Source organism: Bufo gargarizans, chromosome 5 (genome assembly GCF_014858855.1).
Source record: "Bufo gargarizans isolate SCDJY-AF-19 chromosome 5, ASM1485885v1, whole genome shotgun sequence".
NCBI lineage: Eukaryota > Metazoa > Chordata > Amphibia > Anura > Bufonidae > Bufo > Bufo gargarizans.
In genome coordinates this window covers 487502265-487529871 of record NC_058084.1, presented here as the reverse complement: position 1 = coordinate 487529871, position 27607 = coordinate 487502265, and the positions used below count along the sequence as shown (strand labels likewise).

Below are 27607 nucleotides of genomic sequence, written 5' to 3'. Positions count from 1 at the left end.
TCAATATGGGCCAACATTTCTAAAGAATGCTATCAGCACCTTGTTGAATCAATGCCACGTAGAATTAAGGCAGTTCTGAAGGCAAAAGGGGGTCCAACACCGTATTAGTATGGTGTTCCTAATAATTCTTTAGGTGAGTGTAGATCACTGTGTGTAATGAACATATGAGCTTCACTTTTTGAAATTAATTACTTAAACTAACTTTAAGATTATAATCTAATTTATTGAGATGTACCTATATGTTCTGGAAGAAGGCCCCACCCCAACCCATATCCGACACAGCTTCATTATTATTCACTGCACTGAAGTGAATATTAATGAGGCTGCTAACCCTGCTTAGATCTGTAATGTTCCAGTCGGGAGGGGAAGGAAAGGGAGACCTGATGCTACAGACACTCCCAGTGAGTATTATGCTGGGGTGTAAACACAGGGTGCGAGTCACAGATCGCAATTATACTGGAGGAGTCAAAAGGCACTCAGAACTTCATCTGGCTTATATAATAGAGTAAGGTTCAATAATGGCGTTTTTAATGTATTTTTTGTAATCAGAAAACCCTTTTAAATATTTGGCAACTTCTCTGCTGTACATGTATGGCAGATATGGGGAAGAAGTTAAAATTGCTTCACCCGTGTGTGAAGTCTTTGATGTTGATGAAGACCTGATTATTATTATTTTTTTTTTAGCAAAATATTTTCCACATTCTGAACATAAATATGGTTTCTCCCCTGTGTGAATTTTCTTATGGATTTCAAAATTATATTCCTAATTAAAACATCCTTACATTCTGAACATGAATATCGCTTCTACCCTGTGTGAATTATCTGATGCCGCTCAAGACTTGATTTCTGAGTAAAACATTTCCCACATTCTGAACATGAATACGGCTTCTCCCCTGTGTGAATTCTCTGGTGGCTCTGAAGATGTAATTTTTGAGTAAAAGACTTTCCACATTCTGAACATGAATACGGCTTCTCTCCTGTGTGAATTATCTGATGTCTCTGAAGGTGTAATTTCTGAGTAAAACATTTCCCACATTCTGAACATGAATACGGCTTCTCCTTTGTGTGAACTTTCTGATGACTCTGAAGATTTGATTTCTGAGTAAAACATTTCCCACATTCTGAACATGAATACGGCTTCTCTCCTGTGTGAATTCTTTCATGTAGAAGGAGACCTAATTTTCTAGTAAAACATTTTCCACATTCTGAACATACAAATGGCTTCTCCCCTGTGTGATGCTTCTCATGTTGAAGAAGAACTGATTTCACAGCAAAACATTTTCCACATTCTGCACATGAATATGGCTTCTCCCCTGTGTGTTGTTTTTCATGTTGAATAAGAATTGATTTCTGAGCAAAACATTTCCCACATTCTGAACATGAATATGGCTTTTCTTCTGTGTGAATTCTCTGATGTTGAAAAAGAGCTGTTTTATGAGCAAAACATTTCCCACATTCTGGACATGAAAATGGTTTCTCCCCTGTGTGAGATTTCAGATGTTCAACAACATATGCTTTCTGGGTAAAACATTTCCCACATTCTTGGCATGAAAATGGCTTCTCCCCTGTGTGAGTTTTTAAGTGCTCAACAAGATGATGCTCCTGATTAAAACATTTCTCACATTCCGAACATGAATATGGTTTCTCCCCTGTGTGAATCCTCTGATGTCTCTCAAGATTTGATTTCTGAGCAAAACATTTACCACATTCTGAACATGAATATGGCTTCTCCCCTGTGTGAATAATCTGATATTTTTCCGGATTAGATTTTTTTGTAAAAAATTTGCCACTTTTAGAACAGGAAAACAGTGTCTTCCCTTTTAGAGCTCTTTGGGCTCCCCCACTCCTTCGGTGACTTTGCTTCTGCATTATAGTCTGTGATGAATCAGATGACATTTTGCTGTGAAGGCCTGAGGATACATGTGGGATAATGTCACGGTCTTCGTATGTATCTGAAGTAACACCTGGATTATAATCTGAAGATATCAGATGTCCCTCCAATTTCCTGGTACAGTCACCTGCCAAGAACAAAAATGTTTAAGTAGTATAATTTTTTACCTCCTAACAGTCACATTAAAATTAGAAGAAAGGGGAGCAAATGAGCTCTGCCTCTGATGCCACCAGATGTAAGGCAGCTATCCTATCAGTCAATGTTAAACCCTTTAAAAGGCTATATGGCGAATGGCGTAACAGAAAGAAGGCTAAAAATGGCCAATTTGCCATTTTTTTTATTGCTTCTCTTACCCAATTTTTTTTTTATAAAATGTGATCAAAAGGTCACACACACTCCAAAATGGTATCAATAAAAACTACAGATTGTCCTGCAAAAAATGACCCACCCCCCTTCACAGCTCAGAAGATATAACTATAAAATAAAAAAATAAAAAAAGTTATGGAGGTCATAATTTTTATTTTTTATTTTATTTATTTTTACACCAGACATAAAAAAACCTTTACATATGGAGCATCATTGTAATCGTACTGACCTAGAGAATGAAGGGCATGGGTCAGTTTTGCCGCAAACGGAACACCGTGCAAACAAAACCCGTAAAACGGTGGAGAAATTGTGGGGTTTTTTTCCAGTTCCACCCAATTTTTTTTTTTTTTTTTTTTTTATGGCTTCACACTACATTGTGTGCCATAATTAATGGTGGCATTAGAAAGTACAACTTCAGCTATGTGAATGGAAAAATAAAAAAGTTATGGCTCGAGGAAGATAGGAAAGAAAAATGAAAATGCAAAAAGGAAAAAACCTCTGGTATCCTAATGGTTAAAGTATCATGCACACGATCGTGATTGGCCTGGGGAAACCAGGTCCGTGTATCTGATGGTGGAGCTATTGCAGTGTAATAGTGTGATGATGCATGTACACTGGAATAGGCCTGTGAACACATATGAAATTACTGCATCATAAATCACTATGATAGTTCGGGTCAGGGGAGCCACAGCCGGCCCAGGAGATGCAGCTGTCACATGGACCGTGTTCCCTATGCTGACTACACCAAGCCTTTTTCCATGCATACTGATGGAAGCAATCTTGAATAAAAGGAGTTGTCCCACGAAAAATATTCAACATTTTTCAAACCAGCACCTTCATCTGAATACTTTTGTAATTGCATGTAATTTAATATTTTGCATAACCACCGAGTTATTCAGTAAAATGTATCTGTATAGCGCCACCTGCTGTTTGTTGTTTTTTCCTATTTCTTTGTCCTGCTCACCGAGATGGCCGCACATGCTCAGTTTCATCCTTCAGCTGCCTCCTGCGCTGTGATTGGAAGAGCTGGGACACGCCCCCCTTAGCTGCAGCAGAAAAGACACTCCCCTTGAGCTGTCAGCTTGATATAAATTCAGCAGAGAAATGAATGGGGAGATCTCTGGATCCATGTGAGGTACAGGGCTGGTTTTAGCGTTGTCAGAAATAGATTGTCATGTAGTTTATGATATCCGATTTTATTTTATATTACATTAGTCATGGGATAACGTCTCTTTATAGCCTACCTAACCTTTCAACAAACTTTGCGTTAATCAATAGCACCATTTCTGGTCATTAGATGACTTCTATACTTCTATTTGGATTTCTCTTTGCTGTTTTCTTAGAGCTGGAAGCTGGAGAGTACCTATCATTGACTGCACCCAGAAAGTGGAAGAGAATCTGCTTCCTAACCTTTTATTATTCACTGAGAAGCAGCCCCAGGATCCTGGAGGACATTACAGAAAAGTACTGACATGTATAATTAATAATAAATTGATTACGTTGAAAGGTATAAACTTCCTATTTAGGTGCAGCAGTCTCATGGTCTCTCTGATAACACATATTACAAAGTTCCTTATGGTCGCTCGTACTACTGATTTATGCAAAGCTGTGTGAAAAGTTAGAGATCATTTAAAAATAATCTGCCACCAGTTTTATACTGCCGGGCTCTAACAGCTCCAGTGCATGCCAATGAGTGCTGATATTCATGAGCTTGATTGACAGAATTAGCAGTAGAGTGGCAGAGAAAGTCCAAAGCTCATAAATATTCAGGACTCATCGGCATGCGCTGGAGCTGTTCAATACAAGATTTTAGCAAACGCCTGGGTCAATTAAAGAAAGCACCTAGCATTTTGCTAAGGGAACTTGTCACTAGTTTATTTGCCCATCAGTTAGGACACCATAAAACTGGTGAAAAATTCCCTTTAAATTCAAGATGGCAGGGTGCAGAGCACAAAAGTGGAGAGAAGAACCCTGAGAACTTTGCTGAAGCTAGAGCTGGTAGCATTCACCATGTACATTCTCTGGAATCTTGTTGGGGACAGAATTTGTATTGTGGACCGAGAACAATCAGCTAGTGCATTTGGAAACCGGCAGGGTGGGCGCCTTAGAGCAGTAGTGATTGGCCAGGAGGACAAAGTCGAAACACAGGGTATGATACTGACAGGCCACAGCAATGGGAATGCTGATGCTCTATTCCACAACTCAGTAGAAACAGACAGTGGCCCCACTAATAAAAGGTTAGAGAAGATAGAATTGCCGACTGCTGTCATGGCCTACCATGGCTTGGGGAATGTCCCAATCCTCAGTGCAGAGCCTCAAATAGCTCCAGGGGACAAGTGGATCACCAAAGACTGAAAAAGCAAGAAGTGGTGGGACAACCATGAGATACGTGAGACAATGGCTCATGGAGGAACATCCACCCAGCTGTGAAGAAAGAGAGAAACTGACATCTCAGGAAATCAACTACTCCAGCAGCGGGTCTGGCTGGCCCTCCATGCAGGGGTGCTATACCAAAGGGCAATACTAACGACTAGGGTACATCTTATCTGACAGATTGTGTGCGACGCAAGAGGACTGGTCAATTGGATCCATTAAAAACATTCCTGGCCACATTAGTTTTAGTACCACCCCAACTACAGAGGGGTCATTAGAGGTCTCCAGAAGCTGCCAAAGATGTAAACTAGCCAGAACAGGACAACTACATGCCACAATAGGAAACGTCCAGACCTTTTATCCTCTGAAGTTGGTGTTGATTAATTATATGACGGTAAAATAATCCCTACAAGGTTAAAAGTATTTGCTAGACACTATGGACCATCATACTAAGGGTCCATTCACACGTCCGTTGTTTCTTTCCTGATCTGTTCAGTTTTTTGCGGAACAGATCTGGACCAGTTCTGTACCCATTAATTTTCAATGGGTCCTGAAAAAAAAATCAGACATTGAGCTGTCCGATTTTTTTCAGGACCCATTGAAAACAATGGGTACAGAACTGGTGCAGATCTGTTCCGCAAAAAACTGAACAGATCAGGAAAGAAACAACGGACGTGTGAATGGACCCTAAGAGTAAGCAGCACAGACTCTGCGGAAGAATGTTATCTAGCCATTTCTGTGGATGACTGGTGGCCATCAGCACGAGAGGACCACAGCCATTACAGAGGGGAGGACTTTCAAGTGTCACCTGGAAGAGAGATGATCCTGAAGAGCTGTGTTTTGGCACCAAGGTGCGAGAGTGTGGATGGTCCACATGTGGCACCAAAAGGACAAGTGTCTGGTCTGTGAGATTGTGTGGGTCTAGGGCCTGTCAGCTGGAGAAGATGCTGAGCTGGAGGCCAGAGAGTATGTGACATGAGGCCTGTTGGATGCTGCACAGTGGGTCACCAATACACGTTCAGGAGATTTATGGCAGAGCCCTGTCACCCTGACATTAATAAGCGGGGGCTGGGGAGTCATGATGCAGACCTCTTTAGAGTAGTGGGCTAGGATATGATCAGCAGGAACACTCCCATTGCTTCATCTTCTCCTGTCTATTAGTTTGGGGCAGTTGCTATGCTATCACACCTGATCTGTTTCTTGCTCAGAACTCTTGCTGTAGCTCACAGCTTGTTTGGAGAGGAGTTCCTTATAGGTAACTTTCTCTCTAAATATTCATGGTTTCTGCAGGGGGTTGTGGGTTATAGCATAAGCTCTGTGTAGCTGAATCCAGTAATCCTTGTATATTCTATTATCTCGCCTAGTTTGCTTCATCAGTGTAGATGTTCTTGTGGTTATTTCAGTCCAGTCTAACTGTTTGTGTTTGTTATATTTGGGTCCTAGAGTCAGCATTACAAATTAGGGTTTTCCATAGAGATATCTTTTGGGACGCTGAGGGTTACTGATGTCTGGTATTAAGGTCAGTGTCTAAGGAAAGATCTAGGGAAAGATTCATAGAGAGTAAGGGTCACTTACTGTCTGTTCAATCATCCATTCACCATATAACCCCCATCATCTGTTTGTTCCACCATTTGGTTACCATCCCCATCCTGGTCCAGTCATCTACTGATGGGTTCCTATCTCATGGCTTTCCTCTTACCTGCTAGTGCTGCGATATGTGCTTTGTATTATTCTTTATTGGACGGTCCGGCTGTTACACAGTTTGGTCCTACTGTAAGTCCTGGGGGTATACGAGTACTGGGGCACACTGTAAGTACCTGGGGAAGGCACCTGCTATAGGTGAAGTCCAGTTCAGGGTCATTACAGTTACAGACTCGTCTCTGCTTCATTTAGTGGTCACTACTCACCTGGGCTCTTATCTGTAGGAATGTCCTCCTCACACTGGTCATCGCCCCTCACATCTGTCTCTGTAGGAATGTCCTCCTTGTATTCCTCATCACCCCTCACATCTGTCTCTGTAGCATTAATATTGCTCAGATCTTCATCCTGATATAAAATCTGTGAAGCAAATATTGTAAGTTACAGGACAGTCGGACAAGTTGTAAGAAATATTTTACATGACCACAAAAGATCGGTAAAGGGGTCATCATCCAACTTTAACCTTTTTTAACAGATCCCTTCAGAGTGACCGGACTTGTGGTGGGTTCATACTTACCTGATCCCCACCGCTGGTTGCCGGCTTCATCACTCCACGACCGCCTCCGCAGGTACTGGGACTCTGGGAATCAACATCCCATTGATGGGGGCATGTGACCACTGCAGCCAATCACTGGCCGCAGCAGAGACCAGTGATAGGGAAAATTTACATTACCTGACCATCCTGTGGAAGGAGAGGACGCGGACATCTCTCTGGTGTTGTCCTCTGACTGGATCTCTCTGCAGGAGACACAGAGACTGGACTCAGACTTTACAGACAGAGAATTCCAGGACATTTCTATTTAGTCCTGTCTGTTACCTGGAGATGTGAGGGGCTGGTCCTCCTCCATCTTGACCTCCTTGTACAGACCCTTGTGTCCTTCTAAATACTCCCACTCCTCCATGGAGAAATAGACAGCGACATCCTGACACCTTATAGGAACCTGACAACACAATGACATCGTCATCACCCAGACCCCTCTAGTGCTGTGACTGTATAATGTCCCCGCATTCCCGGCGGTGTCACCTCTCCAGTCAGCAGCTCCATCATCCTGTGGACGACTTCTAGGATCTTCTCATTGTTCTTCTCAGGTATCAGATTACTAGACGTCTTCTTCACCGTGGAGTAATCCTGGTCATTAAAGACATAATAATAAATGTCACCATGTACATTCCAGAGTCCATCACTTCTACAGCCATGTCCACCTGTAATTACCATAGATAATGGTGTAATGTGACATCATCAGAACCTCTCACCTCTCCAGTCACATCCCCTGTAATTACCATAGATAATGGTGTAATGTGACATCATCAGAACCTCTCCAGTCACATCCCCTGTAATTACCATAGATAATGATGTAATGTGACATCATCAGAACCTCTCACCTCTCCAGTCACATCCCCTGTAATTACTATAGATAATGATGTAATGTGACATCATCAGAACCTCTCACCTCTCCAGTCACATCCCCTGTAATTACCATAGATAATGGTGTAATGTGACATCATCAGAACCTCTCACCTCTCCAGTCACATCCCCTGTAATTACCATAGATAATGATGTAATGTGACATCATCAGAACCTCTCACCTCTCCAGTCACATCCCCTGTAATTACCATAGATAATGGTGTAATGTGACATCATCAGAACCTCTCACCTCTCCAGTCACATCCCCTGTAATTACCATAGATAACGATGTAATGTGACATCATCAGAACCTCTCCAGTCACATCCCCTGTAATTACCATAGATAACGATGTAATGTGACATCATCAGAACCTCTCCAGTCACATCCCCTGTAATTACCATAGATAATGATGTAATGTGACATCATCAGAACCTCTCACCTCTCCAGTCACATCCCCTGTAATTACTATAGATAATGATGTAATGTGACATCATCAGAACCTCTCACCTCTCCAGTCACATCCCCTGTAATTACCATAGATAACGATGTAATGTGACATCATCAGAACCTCTCACCTCTCCGGTCACATCCCCTGTAATTACCATAGATAATGGTGTAATGTGACATCATCAGAACCTCTCACCTCTCCAGTCACATCCCCTGTAATTACCATAGATAACGATGTAATGTGACATCATCAGAACCTCTCCAGTCACATCCCCTGTAATTACCATAGATAATGATGTAATGTGACATCATCAGAACCTCTCACCTCTCCAGTCACATCCCCTGTAATTACTATAGATAATGATGTAATGTGACATCATCAGAACCTCTCACCTCTCCAGTCACATCCCCTGTAATTACCATAGATAATGGTGTAATGTGACATCATCAGAACCTCTCACCTCTCCAGTCACATCCCCTGTAATTACCATAGATAATGATGTAATGTGACATCATCAGAACCTCTCACCTCTCCAGTCACATCCCCTGTAATTACCATAGATAATGGTGTAATGTGACATCATCAGAACCTCTCACCTCTCCAGTACACTGCACTACTGAAGCATCAACTGCCACAGACATAATACACTGCACTACTGACACATCAGCTTTGACAGATATAATAGTCTGCACTACTGAAGCATCAGCTGTGTCCAGGCTCGAACTGGCCCACCAGGGAGTCGGCGAAATCCCCGGTGGGCCCCTTGCCTGCACGCTAATATTTATAATCAGGCAGCCTGGCTAGTAGTGAGGGGGTGCAGACAAAGATGTGTCCTGAGGAGGTGCCAACGCGGGTGACAGTCCTCCCTCTGCATGGACTCCAGACTCGCAGGGCAGATAAGGGCACAGACGGTGATCAGCTGATCTGAACTACAGGACAGCTCAGTGCTTGCTGGATAGACGGTGGGCAGCACTGCCGCCAGCCCTGCAGTCCTGCACACAGCAGCCTAGAAGAAAGCTCCTCTTCCCAGCCTGTTCCCGGCCAGAGGAGCAGACACTGCTGTAAGAATTACTACTGGTTAGAGCCTCCCTTCCCCCTCCCATCTCTTACTCCTTGGCTAGCTGTGGTGCCGGTTAACCCTTACCCTCTTATCCAGCAGCCAGACATTCCCAGGGCTGGTGTATATGATGCAGCTGTGTAGTCAGGGCTGAGGTCGGAGAGGGAGGATTGTCAGGCCATGCAGTGCTTACAGCTACAGTACAGGGGGCTCAGTCCTGCCTGGTGCCCACCCCTCTAGCTGCAGGACTCCCCTTCCACTGCATGATGGGGCCGAAGGAATCGTGCATCAAACTAAGTGCATATGTGTAGTATATTCACAAACGCCACTGCCTGTGGCTGTAATAAGCAGTGCAGCGCTCACTACAGGGCCAGCAATGGGCATTAATGGGCAGCAAGTGGAGAGATGATTTCTGAGATAATCTCACCGCTTGTCATCTTGTATGGCTGGGGCAGCACTGTGGGGCCCATCTCCTGACCTGTAAGTGTGTGCATCATCATACTGATGACGCTGTGCACACACAGAGCGGGAGCAGCCCTGCCGCCCACCCATATTCCGAGTGATTGCAGAGCGCAGCGGCGGGATCGTGATGACCAGGTGGACATAGGGGGGTGCCAGAACAGAAGCAATAAACGCTTCCATCAATACAGATGGAAGCGCTCATTGCTTTTCCCTTTATAGGATGCAGTAAAGGGAATACTAGAGAGCGCTTCCATAATGGATGAGCTCACTAGTCTGGAGGTGGAGGTGGAGGAGGAGGAGGAGGAGGGAAGCGCTGTACAGTACTTACCCCTCCTCCTGCTCGCTCTTCTCAGGGTCCGCGCTGCTGTGTCCTGGCCACCTGCAGCATCAAGACATATAGAGCGCACTCTGACCTGACGCTGCAGGAGGTCAGGTGACTGCAGCGCGGGCCCTGAGAAGAGAAGACAGCAGGACAGGGAGAGGGGCGGCAGGAGAGGTAAGTGACTATTATTTTACAGTCTGATCTGAGGTCTGATATGGAGGTCTAATGGGGGGGGGGGGTCCTGGAGAGGTCCAATAGGGGTCTGGAGTGGTTTATGGGGGGTCCGGAGGTCTGAGTGGGGGGGTCCGGAGGTCTGACGGGGATGTCTGGAGGTGTAATGGGGGTCAGATATCAGGGTCTGGTCTGAGGTCTGATATGTGGGTCTGGAGGTCTATTGGGGGTCTTATCTGAGGTATGATATTGGGTCGGGGTCTTACATGGAGGTCTGATCTGAGGTTTAAAACTGGGGTGTTATATGGGGTCTCACAGAGGTCTAAAGGGGGTTTGGTCTGAGATGGGGGGGGGTCTCATTTAGGGTTTTATATAGGGGGCTGATCTTAAAGGAAGGTGTTTTTGGTCTAAGAGAGTGGTTGTGCTGTGGGCAGGGAAGGTGGCGGGGCGGCAGGCCTGTCTCATTCATTATTTTCTACACCTGTTTCAGGCGTAGAAAATAGTCTAAATTAGGGATGAGCGCATAAAACCTAGTTCTAATACTGTACGGAGCAGGAGCAGGAACTCCGTACAGTATTAGAATGTATTGGCTCCAATGAGTCGAAGTTATTGCTTCACGAAGTATCGCGAGACAGCGCTAGCCCCGCCCCCTACACCTCTGGCAGCCATGTTAGTACACCCAGACATGGCTCCTGCTCCTCTCCTCACATCACTGAGGGCCACAGGCGCTTCCCTCACCATCTCCAGAGCCCCAAACACTGGGAGCAGCCAGTGACATCCTGACACCTTAGAGGAACCTGACAACACAATGACACCGTCATCACCCAGACCCCTCCAGTGCTGTGACTGTATAATGTCCCAGCATTCCCGGCGGTGTCACCTCTCCAGTCAGCAGCTCCATCATCTTGTGGATGACTTCTAGGATCTTCTCATTGTTCTTCTCATGTATCAGATTACTAGACGTCTTCTTCACCGTGGAGTAATCCTGTTCATTGAAGACATAATAATAAATGTCACCATGTACATTCCAGAGTCCATCACTTCTACAGCCATGTCCACCTGTAATTACCATAGATAACGGTGTAATGTGACATCATCAGAACCTCTCACCTCTCCAGTCACATCCCCTGTAATCACCATAGATAATGGTGTAATGTGACATCATCAGAACCTCTCACCTCTCCAGTCACATCCCCTGTAATCACCATAAATAATGATGTAATGTGACATCATCAGAACCTCTCACCTCTCCAGTCACATCCCCTGTAATTACCATAGATAATGGTGTAATGTGACATCATCAGAACCTCTCACCTCTCCAGTCACATCCCCTGTAATTACCATAGATAATGGTGTAATGTGACATCATCAGAACCTCTCACCTCTCCAGTCACATCCTCTGTAATTACCATAGATAACGATGTAATGTGACATCATCAGAACCTCTCACCTCTCCGGTCACATCCCCTGTAATTACCATAGATAATGGTGTAATGTGACATCATCAGAACCTCTCACCTCTCCAGTCACATCCTCTGTAATTACCATAGATAATGGTGTAATGTGACATCATCAGAACCTCTCACCTCTCCAGTCACATCCCCTGTAATTACCATAGATAATGATGTAATGTGACATCATCAGAACCTCTCACCTCTCCAGTCACATCCCCTGTAATTACCATAGATAATGGTGTAATGTGACATCATCAGAACCTCTCACCTCTCCGGTCACATCCCCTGTAATTACCATAGATAATGGTGTAATGTGACATCATCAGAACCTCTCACCTCTCCAGCCACATCCCCTGTAATTACCATAGATAACGGTGTAATGTGACATCATCAGAACCTCTCACCTCTCCAGTCACATCCCCTGTAATTACCATAGATAATGGTGTAATGTGACATCATCAGAACCTCTCACCTCTCCGGTCACATCACCTGTAATTACCATAGATAATGGTGTAATGTGACATCATCAGAACCTCTCACCTCTCCAGTCACATCTCCTGTAATTACCATAGATAATGGTGTAATGTGACATCATCAGAACCTCTCACCTCTCCAGTCACATCCCCTGTAATTACCATAGATAACAGGGCTCCAGATGGCGACCAAAATGGTCGCCAATGCGACTTAGAATTCACAAATGGCGACAAGACTTTTTAGTCTTGTCGCCATTTGCGACTAGACCCTCCGCGGCAGCTCTGCAGCTGAACAGCGGCGGGCACAGGAGCTGACAGTTCTCTGCCCCGCCGCCGCCGATGTTCTTCTCAGTCTGAGTCAGCTCGTCACAGCACACAACAGCAGAGCCGCTGGCAGCAGGGAGGGGAGGGGCTGGGAGGAGTGTAATCTGATCCTAGAGTGGAAGCTGCTCCTGCCAGCCCCGCCCACCCTGGCCTGCAACCAATCAGAGCTGAGGCAAGGCAAGCACTAGCAGCTCTGAGTCACTGACAAGTACAGGGAGAAAGAATCGAATGAGTCACAGGTGAAAAGAACTAAAGATCCGACTTGTGACTCATTCGATTCTTTCTTAGACTCCCTGTACAGTGTGCCCACCCCCCAGTATAGGAAACATTGGTGGCACAGTGTGCCCCCCCCCAGTATAAGAAACATTGGTGGCACAGTGGGAAGTGCCAATGAGGGTTAAAAAATCATTTAAAAAAATTAACTCACCTCCTCCAGTTGATCGCGTAGCTGCCGGTCTCCTGTTTCTTCAGGACCTGTGGTGATGTCACTGAGCTCATCACATGGTCCATTACAATGGTGATGAATCATGTGATGTATCATGTGATGAGCACAGTGATGTCACCACAGGTCCTTTGACAGGTCCTGAAGAAAGAACAGGAGACGATCAATTGGAGGAGGCGAGTTAATTTTTATTTTTTAACCCTCATTGGCACTGCCCACTGCGCCACCAATGTTTATTATATTGAGGGGGGGGGGCACACTGCACCACCAATGTTTATTATACTGGGGTGTTGGGGGTGCACACTGCGCCACCAATGTTTATTATATTGAGGGGGGCACACTGCGCCCCCCCAATGTTTATTATACTGGGGTGTTGGGGGGTGCGCACTGCGCCACCAATGTTTCTTATATTGGGGGGGCGCACTGCGCCACCAATGTTTATCAAACTGGGGTGTTGGGGGGGGGGGGGGCGCACTACGCCACCAATGTTTATTATATTGGGGGAGCACACTGCGCCACCAATGTTTATCATACTGGGGGGGCGCACAGCGCCACCAATGTTAATTATATTGACCTTCTACTATGCATTCTGTATTAAGAATGCTATTATTTTCCCTTAGAACCATGTTATAAGGGAAAATAATACAGGGAATAGACTTTCATCCTAGCAACCATGAGTGAAAATCGCACCGCATCCGCACTTGCTTGCGGATGCATGCGATTTTCACGCAGCCCCATTAGCTTCTATGGGGCCTGCGTTGCGTGAAAAACACACAACATAGAGCATGCTGCGATTTTCACGGCCCCATAGAAGTGAATGGGTCCGGATTTAGTGCGGGTGCATTCCGGTATTTTGAATGCCAGATCTGGCACTAATACATTCCTATGGGAAAAAATGCTGGATCCGGCATTCAGGCAAATCTTAATTTTTTTTTCGCCGGAGATAAAACTGTAGCATGCTGCAGTTTTATCTTTTGCCTGATCAGTCAAAATGACTGAACTGAAGACATCCTGATGCATCCTGAACGGATTGCTCTCCATTCAGAATGCAGGGGATATGCCTGATCAGTTCTTTTCCGATATTGAGCCCCTAGGACGGAACTCAGTGCCGGAAAAGAAAAACACTAGTGTGAAAGTACCCTAAAATATTAAGTTTAAATCCCCCCATTCCTAATTTTACATATAAAATATATAAAGAATAAATAAACATATTACATAGCGCTGTCCAAACTATTAAATTATTAAATAATACCTCCTATGCGGTGAGCATTCGCCATTTTTTAGTCACCTTGTCACCCCAAAAAATAGGATAGGACTGTTCTATTATGGGCCGAACATTTCATAAAATGCGAAATGCACGCGGCTTTTTTTGGTGGTTTTTTTGCGTGGTATTGAGTATCGCAATACTTTTTTATGGTGAAGAAAGCGAATCAAAATTTTGGTATCAAAACAACCCTATGCCGATCTGGTCGGAATAGCGTTGTCACGATACCAAAATTTTGATTCGGTTTCGATTTGGCGACTAAAAATTTGATTTGGCTCCTAAATTTTTCAGTTCAGGAGCCAATGGCTGCCAGCTATTTTTTTTAGTCTGGAGCACTGGATAATGGTGTAATGTGACATCATCAGAACCTCTCACCTCTCCAGTCACATCCCCTGTAATTACCATAGATAATAGTGTAATGTGACATCATCAGAACCTCTCACCTCTCCAGTCACATCCCCTGTAATTACCATAGATAATGGTGTAATGTGACATCATCAGAACCTCTCACCTCTCCAGTCACATCCCCTGTAATTACCATAGATAATGATGTAATGTGACATCATCAGAACCTCTCACCTCTCCAGTCACATCCCCTGTAATTACCATAGATAATGGTGTAATGTGACATCATCAGAACCTCTCACCTCTCCAGTACATGCACTACTGAAGCACCAGCTGTGACAGACATCATACACTGCACTACTGAAGCACTAGCTGTGACAGACATCACACACTGCACTACTGACTGCGGCTCCTGGCTCCCCCGGCAGGGGCGTAGATAAGGGGGGGGATAGGGGGGTTCAAACTTTGGGGCCCCCCCCCCCACCCCCGAGTGTCCCCCTCAGCTGGAGGCCCAACGCTGACCCGAACGCCCACATACTGCGGCGGGCCACGGGAGCGCATAGCTCCCTGTCCCGTCGCCGATCACCGCCATAGGCTTCAGCCTTGTAGGCCTGAGGCCTATGCGGTAGTGAAATTCCGGCGCAGACTCGCGTGATGACGTCATCGCGCGCCTGTGTCGGGACACAGCACTGACGCGCCTGACTCATCCCACCTTCCTCTGTGAGCAAGCGCCTGGCCCTGGACATAGGTGAGTATTTCGCTTTTAATTTTTTTATTCATTTTTTATTTTATTTTTTCATGTGCCTACTTTGGGGGACATGTGGGGGGGTACACACAGGAGGACATATTAGGGAAGATAAATCGAGTACATGGGGGGGGGGAATGTGGGGGCTGTATGGGGCCAAATTATTATGGGAAGGAATACTATGTGGGGACAAATTACTATGTGGGGGCAAACTACTAGATGGGGCAGTGTGGGGGCAAATTGCTATGTGGGGACAGTGTGGGGAAATTGCTATGTGGGGGCAAATTACTATGTGGGGGCAGTGTGGGGGCAAATTACTATGTGGGGGCAAATTACTATGTGGGGGCAGTGTGGGGGCAAACTACTATATGGAGCAGTTTGGGGGAAATTACTGTGTGGGGGCAAATTACTATGGGGGATTACCATGTGGGGGCAGTGTGGTGGAAATTACTATATGGGGGTGTTGCTATTGGGGAGGCATTGTAGGGGGAATTCTATTATTTCTGGGGACACTAAACAGGGATTATTGCCTGGAGCACAGTATAGGGTGTTATTATTACTGGGGGTCTCTAGGGGACATTATAGCTGCTGTGAAAACTATAGGAACATTTGGGGTAATTTATCAAACTGGTGTAACGCAGAACTGGCTTAGTCGCCCATAGCAGCCAATCAGATTCCACCTTTCATATTTGACAGCTCTTTTGGAAATCCAGTTCTACTTTACACCAGTTTGATAAATTACCCCAATTATATCTATTAGGGTCACTATTTTTCAGCAGTATAGTTCCTGGGGCATTGGGGGGCACAACGGGCACAGTATTGGGGGTGGCAGCAGGATGACACTGTGGGGACACCAGGATGGGGGGGTTGATGGAAAAATTGAGAAATCTAACGGTGTCTGTGTTACAAACTAGAGACGAGATGCGGCTGAAGGAATTTGTCATGGCGGTCTGGGTCAAATGGAGGAGAAGAGGAAAGAGAAGGTCTACATGACAGGAGATGTCACTGGATGTAACAGGTATGTGGTGCTGTATTCTCCTCCATGTCTTTTTTATTGCAATTATATGTATTTTAAATTTGGCGACCAAATTTTTCAGTTTAGGACCCAATTTGGGGTATTTTAAGTTAGTGATAAATTATTAGATAGTAGTAGTACATATACTTTGCACAAGTAGCTCACTTAGTCACTTACATAAGGAACGGCGGGTCCGTCTTACAATAGGGACACTGTCAGGGACACTGTTATGGGGGGGGGGGGGGGAGATATCTGTGGATGATGACTCTTATAATTTGAGAAAGCTGAACCCCCCCAGGAAAAAAAAATTATCTACGGCCCTGTCCCCCGGGACCTGCTCCTCATGCCTGGGCTCTCCCTCCCGCTGTCCGGACATCAGAGCCTCTTTACAGGACGTTTCCAGCAGAACTTCCTCTTTCCCTCAGGTTCCTGGAGTTTTCCTCTCCCAGCATGCTTTGCGGTGTGACGTCACAGGGCTGGCCCCGCCCAGCACACTGGTCAGTCAGCACTAGCCCCGCCCCTACACCTCCAGTGGCCATGTTAGTACACCCAGATATGGCTCCTGCTCCTCTCCTTACATCACTGAGGGCCACAGGTGCTTCCCTCACCATCTCCAGAGCCCCAAACACTGGGAACGACCAGCACAGCCGTATCTAAGCCTCTCATGTGAGATACAGCCTGCTGAGCCTGGATCACAGCTTCTCTTGTGTGATACTGTCTGCTGAGCTGTGTATCTAATCCTGTCCTGTGTGATACTGTATTCTGAGCTGTGTATCTAATCCTATCCTGTGCGATACTGTCTGCTGAGCTGTGCATCTAATCCTATCCTGTGTGATACTGTCTGCTGAGCTGTGTATCTAATCCTAGGGTGTGTGATACACATGACAGTTACATTTCTTTATGTTGCTGTTTAGTCCTCGTGCCCCCCCCCCCCAATATCTGGACGCAGCAGTGATCAGCGATAGGGAAAATCTCTGTTACCTGACCATCCTGTGGAAGGAGAGGACGCGGACATCTCTCTGGTGTTGTCCTCTGACTGGATCTCTCTGCAGGAGACACAGAGACTGGACTCAGACTTTACAGACAGAGAATTCCAGGACATTGGTATTTAGTCCTGTCTGTTACCTGGAGATGTGAGCGGCTGGTCCTCCTCCATCTTGACCTCCTTGTACAGACCCTTGTGTCCTTCTAAATACTCCCACTCCTCCATGGAGAAATAGACAGCGACATCCTGACACCTTATAGGAACCTGACAACACAATGACACCGTCATCACCCAGACCCCTCCAGTGCTGTGACTGTATAATGTCCCCGCATTCCCGGCGGTGTCACCTCTCCAGTCAGCAGCTCCATCATCTTGTGGACGACTTCTAGGATCTTCTCATTGTTCTTCTCAGGTATCAGATTACTAGACGTCTTCTTCACCGTGGAGTAATCCTGTTCATTGAAGACATAATAATAAATGTCACCATGTACATTCCAGAGTCCATCACTTCTACAGCCATGTCCACCTGTAATTACCATAGATAATGGTGTAATGTGACATCATCAGAACCTCTCACCTCTCCAGTCACATCCCCTGTAATTACCATAGATAATGGTGTAATGTGACATCATCAGAACCTCTCACCTCTCCAGTAAGCAGGAAGAGTATCTCTAGGGTAAGATTTAATATCCTCTCCGCCATCTTGTCCCCGTCCCCATCCATTATCTGGTACTGATGATGTCATCGGACAATCCTATATCACAGGAACCTGAATGGAAGAAGAGGAGTCAATGTAGAATCCACATGAAATCCCATAGAAATGCTTATAATGACCGGAGATGATGAGGGACATTTGGGAGAAATCAGAGGAGATGAGGTCTTCTCTCTATTGTCTGGACTGATGACTAAAAGATCTCGTCGGGGCAGTTCCCCCAATGTTTGAGGTCACAGCAGTGTAAAGTATGGTGTACCCCCACACAACCCCTACATACAATCCCTGGCTGAAGTGGTGATACACCCGACCAATCAGCTGTTTGAGGAGACCGTGGCTCGCCGGTGAGCGCTGCAGTCTTCTCGCAGGTCACCAAGCACAGTCTTTAGTAAAGTGGTTGTGCTTGATATCGCAGCTGTGACCGGTGAAGGTGACATCACATGGCCTTGGAAGAGGCGTAAGAGGTCACCGAGCGCAGCAGCCTCTTCATACAGCTGATCGGTGGGGTCCCGGGAGTAGGAGCCCCCCGATCTCATGACCTATCCTGATAATTCCAGAAAACCCCTTTGACACCACTACTTTATAAGAGGGTCTACAGGAATGTCCAGTTCACCCGTAGGAAGTCTTATGGGTGAACCGGAGACAAGGAGGGAAGACGCCGGTGATGGCGGCCGGACCGGTCATGGAGGGACAGGAAGAAGATTTATGTTCTTCCTTCCTGATCCAATTCATCTCTAGTTCAGGTCAAATATTGACGAACGACCCGATTCTGGGGCCGGAGCCAGACTGTTTTTTCGAAGGCCCCAATTTCCATAATAAATTGTTCCCAGCAGCTCGAGACCAGATCAGGTTCATCATTCACATGGAGGCTGCACCGGAAGGAGCGGAACGTTAGAACTGCCTGAGCTGTATCTGCAGGACTGACTGGACAGTGAGGGGAACTATAACCTGTGACCACGTAGGTGTGTACTGTGCGGAGTCCCACGTGGTCTGCAGCATTTGGGACACGCCCTGCGCAAGTTACAAACCAGGACACGAGAAGATGGAATATGAAGAGGGGTCTAGAAAAGCAGCGCGTGGCTCTGCATCTCCAGCCTGGGCGGGATCCCTAAGGCCTCTTTCACACAGGCGTTTCGGATTTGCTCCAGATGCGTTGCGTGTGCATTGCAGGAAAACTGTGCGACACGCAACTGCAGTCATTTTTGACTGCGATTGTGTTGATGTTCAGTTTTTATCGCACCGGTGCAAGGCGTTTTGCACACGCGTGATAAAAAACTGACTGTGGTACTGCCTGATGTGACCACAATATCTGCTGGTTCCGCCGTTGATGATCCGGCCTCAAACGACCGCTCGTGTCGTTTTAATTCTCACAGAACTAACACCAGTCAGGCCGTATGTGAGTTCAAACTGACAATTCTTTATTGAATGCATCACATATATTTATATTGACAGTTGGAACACCTCTTTCAATTGGTAAATTGTAAAACCCCCTCTGATTGGCTATGCAAATGAGGTAAGCAGAGATTAGTTCAAGAGCTTGGCTGGGAGGCAGATGGGTGTGGCCATTGTCACAGAGATTCAAACCATGACATTACCCCCCCTCCTGGGAAACAGTCCAACAGCCACAGTGGGACCCTCACCGGGTCAACTCGAAGATGTTGGAAAAGTAGTCTTAAGATTCCAGGTATAGGATAATCCATCCGCATTCCCGTTTTGAGGCCCTGGCCGATATTATATGGTGAAATTGTAGGGTTGCAAAGCCAGGCTCCACCTTAGTAATCGGCCATTCTCTCCCTCCACCCGGTTTAGTCATATCAAGGGATTGTGGTCCGTCATGACGGTAAAAGAGCGTCCATAGACGTAGGGCTGCAATTTCTTTAACCCCCTCAGCCCCGCTAGGTGAAACCCCCTTCATGACCAGAGCACTTTTTACACTTCGGCACTACACTCCTTTCACCGTTTATCGCTCGGTCATGCAACTTACCACCCAAATGAATTTTACCTCCTTTTCTTCTCACTAATGGAGCTTTCATTTGGTGGTATTTTATTGCTGCTGACATTTTTACTTTTTTTGTTATTAATCAAAATGTAACGATTTTTTTGCAAAAAAATGACATTTTTCACTTTCAGCTGTAAAATTTTGCAAAAAAAACAACATCCATATATAAATTTTTCGCCAAATTTATTGTTCTACATGTCTTTGATAAAAAAAAAATGTTTGGGCAAAAAAAAAATGGTTTGGGTAAAAGTTATAGCATTTACAAACTATGGTACAAAAATGTGAATTTCCGCTTTTTGAAGCAGCTCTGACTTTCTGAGCACCTGTCATGTTTCCTGAGGTTCTACAATGCCCAGACAGTAGAAAACCCCCACAAATGACCCCATTTCGGAAAGTAGACACCCTAAGGTATTCGCTGATGGGCATAGTGAGTTCATAGAACTTTTTATTTTTTGTCACAAGTTAGCGGAAAATGATGATGATTTTTATTTTATTTTTTTTCTTACAAAGTCTCATATTCCACTAACTTGCGACAAAAAATAAAATATTCTAGGAACTCGCCGTGCCCCTCACGGAATACCTTGGGGTGTCTTCTTTCCAAAATGGGGTCACTTGTGGCGTAGTTATACTGCCTGGCAATTTAGGGGCCCAAATGTGAGAGAAGAACTTTGCAATCAAAATGTGTAAAAAATGACCGGTGAAATCCGAAAGGTGCACTTTGGAATATGTGCCCCTTTGCCCACCTAGGCTGCAAAAAAGTGTGACACATCTGGTATCGCCGTACTCAGGAGAAGTTGGGGAATGTGTTTTGGGGTGTCATTTTACATATACCCATGCTGGGTGAGAAAAATATCTTGGCAAAAGACAACTTTTCCCATTTTTTTATACAAAGTTGGCATTTGACCAAGATATTTTTCTCACCCAGCATGGGTATATGTAAAATGACACCCAAAACACATTCCCCAACTTCTCCTGAGTACGGCGATACCAGATGTGTCACACTTTTTTGCTGCCAAGGTGGGCAAAGGGGCACATATTCCAAAGTGCACCTTTCGGGTTTCGCAGGCCATTTTTTACACATTTTGATTGCAAGGTACTTCTCACACATTTGGGCCCCTAAATTGCCAGGGCAGTATAACTACGCCACAAGTGACCCCATTTTGGAAAGAAGACACCCCAAGGTATTCCGTGAGGGGCACTGCGAGTTCCTAGAATTTTTTTTTTTTTTGTCACAAGTTAGCGGAAAATGATGATTTTCTTTTTTTTCTCTTTTTTCCTTACAAAGTCTCATATTCCACTAACTTGCGACAAAAAATAAAAAATTCTAGGAACTCGCAGTGCCCCTCACGGAATACCTTGGGGTGTCTTCTTTCCAAAATGGGGTCACTTGTGGCGTAGTTATACTGCCCTGGCAATTTAGGGGCCCAAATGTGTGAGAAGTACCTTGCAATCAAAATGTGTAAAAAATGGACCGGTGCAAATCCGAAAGGTGCACTTTGGAATATGTGCCCCTTTGCCCACCTTGGCAGCAAAAAAGTGTCACACATCTGGTATCGCCGTACTCAGGAGAAGTTGGGGAATGTGTTTTGGGGTGCTATTTTACATATACCCATGCTGGGTGAGAGAAATATCTTGGCAAAAGACAACTTTTCCCATTTTTTTATACAAAGTTGGCATTTGACCAAGATATTTATCTCACCCAGCATGGGTATATGTAAAATGACACCCCAAAACACATTCCCCAACTTCTCCTGAGTACGGCGATACCAGATGTGTCACACTTTTTTGCAACCTAGATGCGCAAAGGTGCCCAAATTCCTTTTAGGAGGGCATTTTTAGACATTTGGATCCCAGACTTCTTCTCACGCTTTAGGGCCCCTAAAAAGCCAGGGCAGTATAAATACCCCACATGTGACCCCACTTTGGAAAGAAGACACCCCAAGGTATCCAATGAGGGGCCTGGCAAGTTCATAGAAAAAATATTTTTTTTCGCAAAAGTTAGCGGAAATTGATTTTTTTTTTTGTTTTTTCTCACAAAGTCTCACTTTCCGCTAACTTAGGACAAAAATTTCAATCTTTCATGGACTCAATATGCCCCTCACGGAATACCTTGGGGTGTCTTCTTTCCAAAATGGGGTCAGTTGTGGGGTGTTTGTACTGCCCTGGCATTTGAGGGTCTCCGCAATCATTACATGTATGGCCAGCATTAGGAGTTTCTGCTATTCTCCTTATATTGAGCATACAGGGTAATGAGATTTTTTTTTTCCGTTCAGCCTCTGGGCTGAAAGAAAAAAATGAACGGCACAGATTTCTTCATTCGCATTGATCAATGTGGATGAAAAAATCTCTGCCAAAAAAAAAAAAATGGAGGGGAAAGGCGTCTGCCAGGACATAGGAGCTCCGCCCTACATCCATACCCACTTAGCTCGTATGCCCTGGCAAACCAGATTTCTCCATTCGCATCAATCGATGTGGATGAATAAATCATTGCCGGGATTTTTTTTTTTTATATATATATACAAAGTGTTTGCCAAAGCATAGGAACGCCGCCTCCTCCTCAGCTCGTATGCCTCGGCAAACGTATCTGTCACTGCAGAGGAGAAAATCCCGTCTTGCAGCGCTGCATACACCGACTTGCGTGTAATCTGACAGCAGCGCAATGCTTCTGTCAGAATGCACATCGGTGCTGCAGCTAGTCAATCGGTTGGTCCACCTGGAAGGTAAAAAGACAAAAAAAAAAAAAAAAAAAACAGGCCGCAACGCAATAATTTTATTAACTTTGCAACAGAACATGTAACTTTAACTTTTTGAACTGAACATTAACGTGTTTGCTTACTGGTGTGTTTTTTTTTGTTTTTTTACCTTTATAGAACAAACCTCTCCTTCCCCATGGGTCAATGTGCAAAGCGCAAATCGCCCAAAGATGTGGCGAAGTGCGTTATGCACTTTGTCCCATGTGAAAGGAGACGTTTGCAGCAGCAGTGAGTGAATGGGCCCTAATAGCCCTGTGTGCCTATCCTGGTGAGATGATCCCTATGCTAATAGTGTACCTGTGAGTGGTACTTCCGGAAACACTCTCCAAAGCATAGGGCAGGGTGGTCAGGACAGTCAGGACAGAAATAGCGGGTGTCACGCCTTATTCCACTCCTGCTACAGACACGACATCTTTTTCGGGGTGACGGTTGGGTTGAGGTACCAGGAACGACATTGGGGAAATGTCGCTCGTGTAGACGGCTAACTACACTGGTGGATGGGGCCACGGAACCTCCTGGGTACAGGAGGTTCTCGATGATCTCTTCCTGAAATTTGAGGAAGGATCCAGTTCTCCCAGCCTTACTGTAGAGAACAAAACTATTGTACAGAGCCAATTGAATTAAATATACAGACACCTTCTTATACCAGCGTCTGGTTCTGCGGGACACTAAATACGGAGCCAACATCTGGTCATTGAAGTCCACCCCTCCCATGTGGAGGTTATAGTCGTGGACTGAGAGGGGCTTTTCAATGACACGGGTTGCTCGCTCAATTTGTATTGTCGTGTCTGCGTGAATGGAGGAGAGCATGTAAACGTCACGCTTGTCTCTCCATTTCACCGCGAGCAGTTCTTCGTTACACAGTGCGGCCCTCTGCCCCCTTGCAAGACGGGTGCTAACGAGCCGTTGGGGGAAGCCCGCGCGACTAGTTCGCGCGGTACCACAGGCGCCAATCCGTTCTAGAAACAAATGCCTAAAGAGGGCCACACTTGTGTAAAAATTGTCCACATAAAGATGGTACCCCTTGCCGAATAAGGGTGACACCAAGTCCCAAACTGTCTTCCCACTGCTCCCCAGGTAGTCAGGGCAACCGACCGGCTCCAGGGTCTGATCTTTTCCCTCATAGATCCGAAATTTGTGGGTATAGCCTGTGGCCCTTTCACAGAGCTTATACAATTTGACCCCATACCGGGCGCGCTTGCTTGGGATGTATTGTTTGAAGCCAAAGCGCCCGGTAAAATGTATTAGGGACTCGTCTACGCAGATGTTTTGCTCTGGGGTATAAATATCTGCAAATTTCAGGTTGAAATGGTCTATGAGGGGCCGAATTTTGTGGAGCCGGTCAAAAGCAGGGTGGCCCCTGGGACGGGAGGCGGTGTTGTCACTAAAGTGCAGGAAACGCAGGATGACCTCAAATCGTGTCCTGGACATAGCAGCAGAGAACATGGGCATGTGATGAATCGGGTTCGTGGACCAATATGACCGCAATTCATGCTTTTTTGTCAGGCCCATGTTGAGGAGGAGGCCCAGAAAAGTTTTAATTTCGGAAACTTGGACTGGTTTCCACCGGAAAGGCTGGGCATAATAGCTTCCCGGGTTAGCGGTTATAAATTGTGTGGCATACCGATTTGTTTCTGCCACAACTAAGTCTAAAAGCTCCGCAGTCAAGAACAGCTCAAAAAATCCCAGGGCCGAACCGATCTGAGCTGTCTCAACCCGAACTCCAGACTGGGCGGTGAAAGGGAAAACTACAGGTGCGGCTGAAGTTGGGGACTGCCAATCAGGGTTTGCCAGCACCTCTGGGATTCTAGGGGCTCTACGGGCACGTCTTTGCGGTGGCTGCGACGGGGTCACTACTGCACGTGCCACCGTACCAGCTTCAACTGCCCTTCTGGTGCTCGCTACTTCACCAGGTTGTACGGCAGTGCTGGTACTAGGTCCAGGAAGGGCTGGGCTGCTGGTGTATGCCTCACCACGTAATCCGACAGCACCAGCCCCACTCTGCTGCTCTTGAAGCGGATCCTGCGCAACCTGCGGTCTAGCGACACGGGGCCGGGTACGCCTGGTTCTATCAGGGACCTCAGCCTCCTCGTCCGAACTTTGGGTCAGAGAGCCACTGCTTTCTACAGGTTCGTATTCTGACCCGCTGGATTCATCAGATGAGGGTTCCCACTCCTCATCCGACTGGGTCAGAAGCCTGTAGGCCTCTTCAGAGGAATACCCCCTGTTAGACATGTGGGCAACTAAATTTAGGGGTATTCCCTGAGACTACCCAAGAAAAAAAAAGCAAGCCTGTCTTACAAAGGGGAGCCTAGCGAAGTACCGGAGGCCGCTGCGGTTGATAAAAAATATCAAAACTGATTTTTTTATCGCCGCAGTGCGTGTAAATAGAATGTGCAGCGATCAAAAAAAAATTTTTTTTTTGTCACTGCGGTGGGGCGGGTGTGGGCGAACGCACGTGTGGGCGAGCGATCAGGCCTGATCGGGCAAACACTGCGTTTTGGGTGGAGGGCGAACTAAAGTGACACTAGTACTATTATAGATCTGACCGTGATCAGTTTTGATCACTTCCAGATACTATAAAAGTACAAATGCTGATTAGCGATACGCTAAGTTTGCACTGATCACTTTTTTCTTTTCACTTGTGATTGACAGGGGTGATCAAAGGGGTGATCAAAGGGTTAATTGGGGTTCAGGGGGGTGATCTGGGGCTAAGTGTGATGTTTGGTGTACTCACTGTGTAGCCTGCTCCTCTGCTGGATCCAACCGACGAAAAGAACCAGCAGAGGAGCAGGCAGCCATATAACAGATCATATTTACAAATATGATCTGCTATCTGGCCCTTTGATTGGATTTTTTAAAAATCAGCAACCTGCCAGCCACGATCATTGGCTGGCAGGTTGCTGACGAAATGGTCCTGGACGAAATGGTCCTGAACGAAATGCCGGCGCGAACTGCGCACGCGCGGGCGCATACTCGCGTCATCTCGCGTCTCGCGAGATGACGCGTATATGCGTGACTCTGCGCAGCGCTGCCACCTCCGGACCGCACATCTGCGTTAGGCGGTCCGGAGGTGGTTAAAGCCCAGACTAAAGCCAAACATTCTTTTTCCATGGCAGCATATCCAACTTCACGGGGTAACAACTTGTGGCTGAGATACGTCACCGGGTGCTCCTTCCCATCGTCGCCAACTTGACTTAGTACGGCTCCCAGTCCGAACATGGCGGCGTCTGTATGTACGACAAAGTGTTTGTTAGGATCGGGTGCCGCCAGTATGGGAGCTTGTGTTAGGGTGGTTTTCAACTGTTGAAATGCCGTTTCGCACTCCGGGGACCACAGGACCTGTCTAGGGAGATTCTTTTTGGTCAGGTCCGTCAGTGGTTTGGCTATGTCACTATAGTGAGGTACAAACTTTCTGTAGTACCCGGCTGTCCCTAAAAATGCAAGTACTTGGGCCTTGGTTCTGGGAACCGGCCAGTTTAGGATGGCCTCGATTTTTGCAGGCTCCGGCCTCTGCTTCCCACATCCCACTTTATGTCCCAAATATTGTACCTCAGACATCCCGATATTACACTTGTCTGGCTTCAGGGTCAGGCCTGCAACTCTGATTCTGTCTAGCACTATGCCCAGGTGTCTGAGATGCTCCTCCCATGTCTGGCTATAGATTGCGATGTCATCAAGATATGCGCATGCAAAATCCTGAAGACCACTAAGGAGTTGATCTATCATTCGTTGGAAGGTAGCCGGAGCATTTTCATCCCGAATGGCATTACCCGGAACTGGTAAAAGGCCAAACGGGGTGATGAAGGCTGACTTTGGAATGGCGTCCGCCTCCAGGGGAATCTGCCAGTAACCCTTACACAGGTCAATAGTCGTCAGATAATGTCCCTGAGCTATTTTGTCCAACAATTTGTCCATTTGGGGCATGGGGTAGGCATCTGTCACAGTACAGTCATTCAGTCGCCTATAGTCCACACAAAATCGGGGTCGTGCCATCCTGTTTTGGGACTAATACTACAGGGGAAGCCCAGGGGCTTGCTGATGGTTCGATCACCCCTAACTCAAGCATCTCCCTAATCTCTGCTCTCATCCCTTCTTGCACAGCTCCGGGAATCCTATAGGCTGATTGTCTCAGGGGCTTCTGCCCGAGGGTCTCCACCTTGTGCACTGCCAAGTGAGTGTATACAGGGAGTGTTGAGAACATCTCTTTCCGGTCCTGGAGTAATTCCCTGACCTGTTCTTGTTCCTGGGGTCCTAACCCATCTCCTAACTGAACATCTTCCACCCCCCCAGAACGGTTACTGATTGCAGGAAGCTCCAGCATCGGCAGGTATTCAGAGTCCCCGGTGGCAGGAGCGCATATGGCGGCTACTGCCTCAGCCCTCTCGTAATAGGCCTTCATCATATTGATGTGGAATGTCCTCTTAATTCTTGTGTCTGCACAGCTGGCGACCACGTAGGTGGTGTCGCACAGCTGTTTTACCATCTGATAGGGGCCCTGCCAGGAGGCCTGTAATTTATTTTGCTTCAAGGGTTTTAGTACTAGGACCTTCTGTCCGACACAAAAAGTGCGATTCCGAGCAGATCGATCATACCAAACCTTCTGCTGACTCTAGGCTGATTGCATATTCTCATGGACTAGCTCGGTAAGTTCCCGCAGTCGATCTCTGAGTTCCAAGACGTAACTAAGGATGGGGAGGCCTTCAGGATCCTCTCCCCCTTCCCACTGGGCCCTCACTAAGTCTAAGGGTCCCCTAACCCTTCGCCCATACAACAGCTCAAATGGTGAAAACCCTGTGGACTCTTGAGGTACCTCCCTGTATGCGAACAGTAGGTGGGGAAAATATATTTTTTCCAATCCTTCCTACTCTGGGTCAGCTCGGCGGTGAACCTATTTCCTTG

General features: G+C 46.3%; 2 protein-coding genes across 21 annotated transcripts in view; both read right to left on the bottom strand.

Moving 5' to 3' along the window:
* Window positions 1-27607, bottom strand: part of LOC122937811 (zinc finger protein 569-like) — a 350216-nt gene that overhangs the window by 190828 nt on the left and 131781 nt on the right. For 16 of the 20 annotated variants that reach the window (XM_044292901.1, XM_044292887.1, XM_044292892.1 and 13 more), the window contains 7 exons: window positions 17589-17693; window positions 17382-17505; window positions 17238-17302; window positions 11075-11179; window positions 7353-7457; window positions 7146-7269; window positions 7002-7066 (listed from right to left, as the gene is read on the bottom strand). In XM_044292901.1, the coding sequence (XP_044148836.1) occupies window positions 7002-7066; window positions 7146-7269; window positions 7353-7457; window positions 11075-11179; window positions 17238-17302; window positions 17382-17505; window positions 17589-17693 (693 nt within the window). Of the gene's footprint in view, window positions 1-7001; window positions 7067-7145; window positions 7270-7352; window positions 7458-11074; window positions 11180-17237; window positions 17303-17381; window positions 17506-17588; window positions 17694-17886; window positions 18011-27607 lie in introns of all 20 variants that reach the window. The other 4 variants (XM_044292906.1, XM_044292908.1, XM_044292894.1 and 1 more) reach the window with 3 other exon arrangements.
* LOC122937816 (gastrula zinc finger protein XlCGF8.2DB-like) lies at window positions 589-17169 on the bottom strand. Its single transcript, XM_044292913.1, has 2 exons — window positions 16591-17169; window positions 589-2018 (listed from the first exon to the last, which is right to left on the bottom strand). Exon 2 carries the CDS (start codon window positions 1894-1896, stop codon window positions 805-807), a length of 1092 nt encoding a protein of 363 aa, XP_044148848.1. The 5' UTR covers window positions 1897-2018; window positions 16591-17169; the 3' UTR covers window positions 589-804.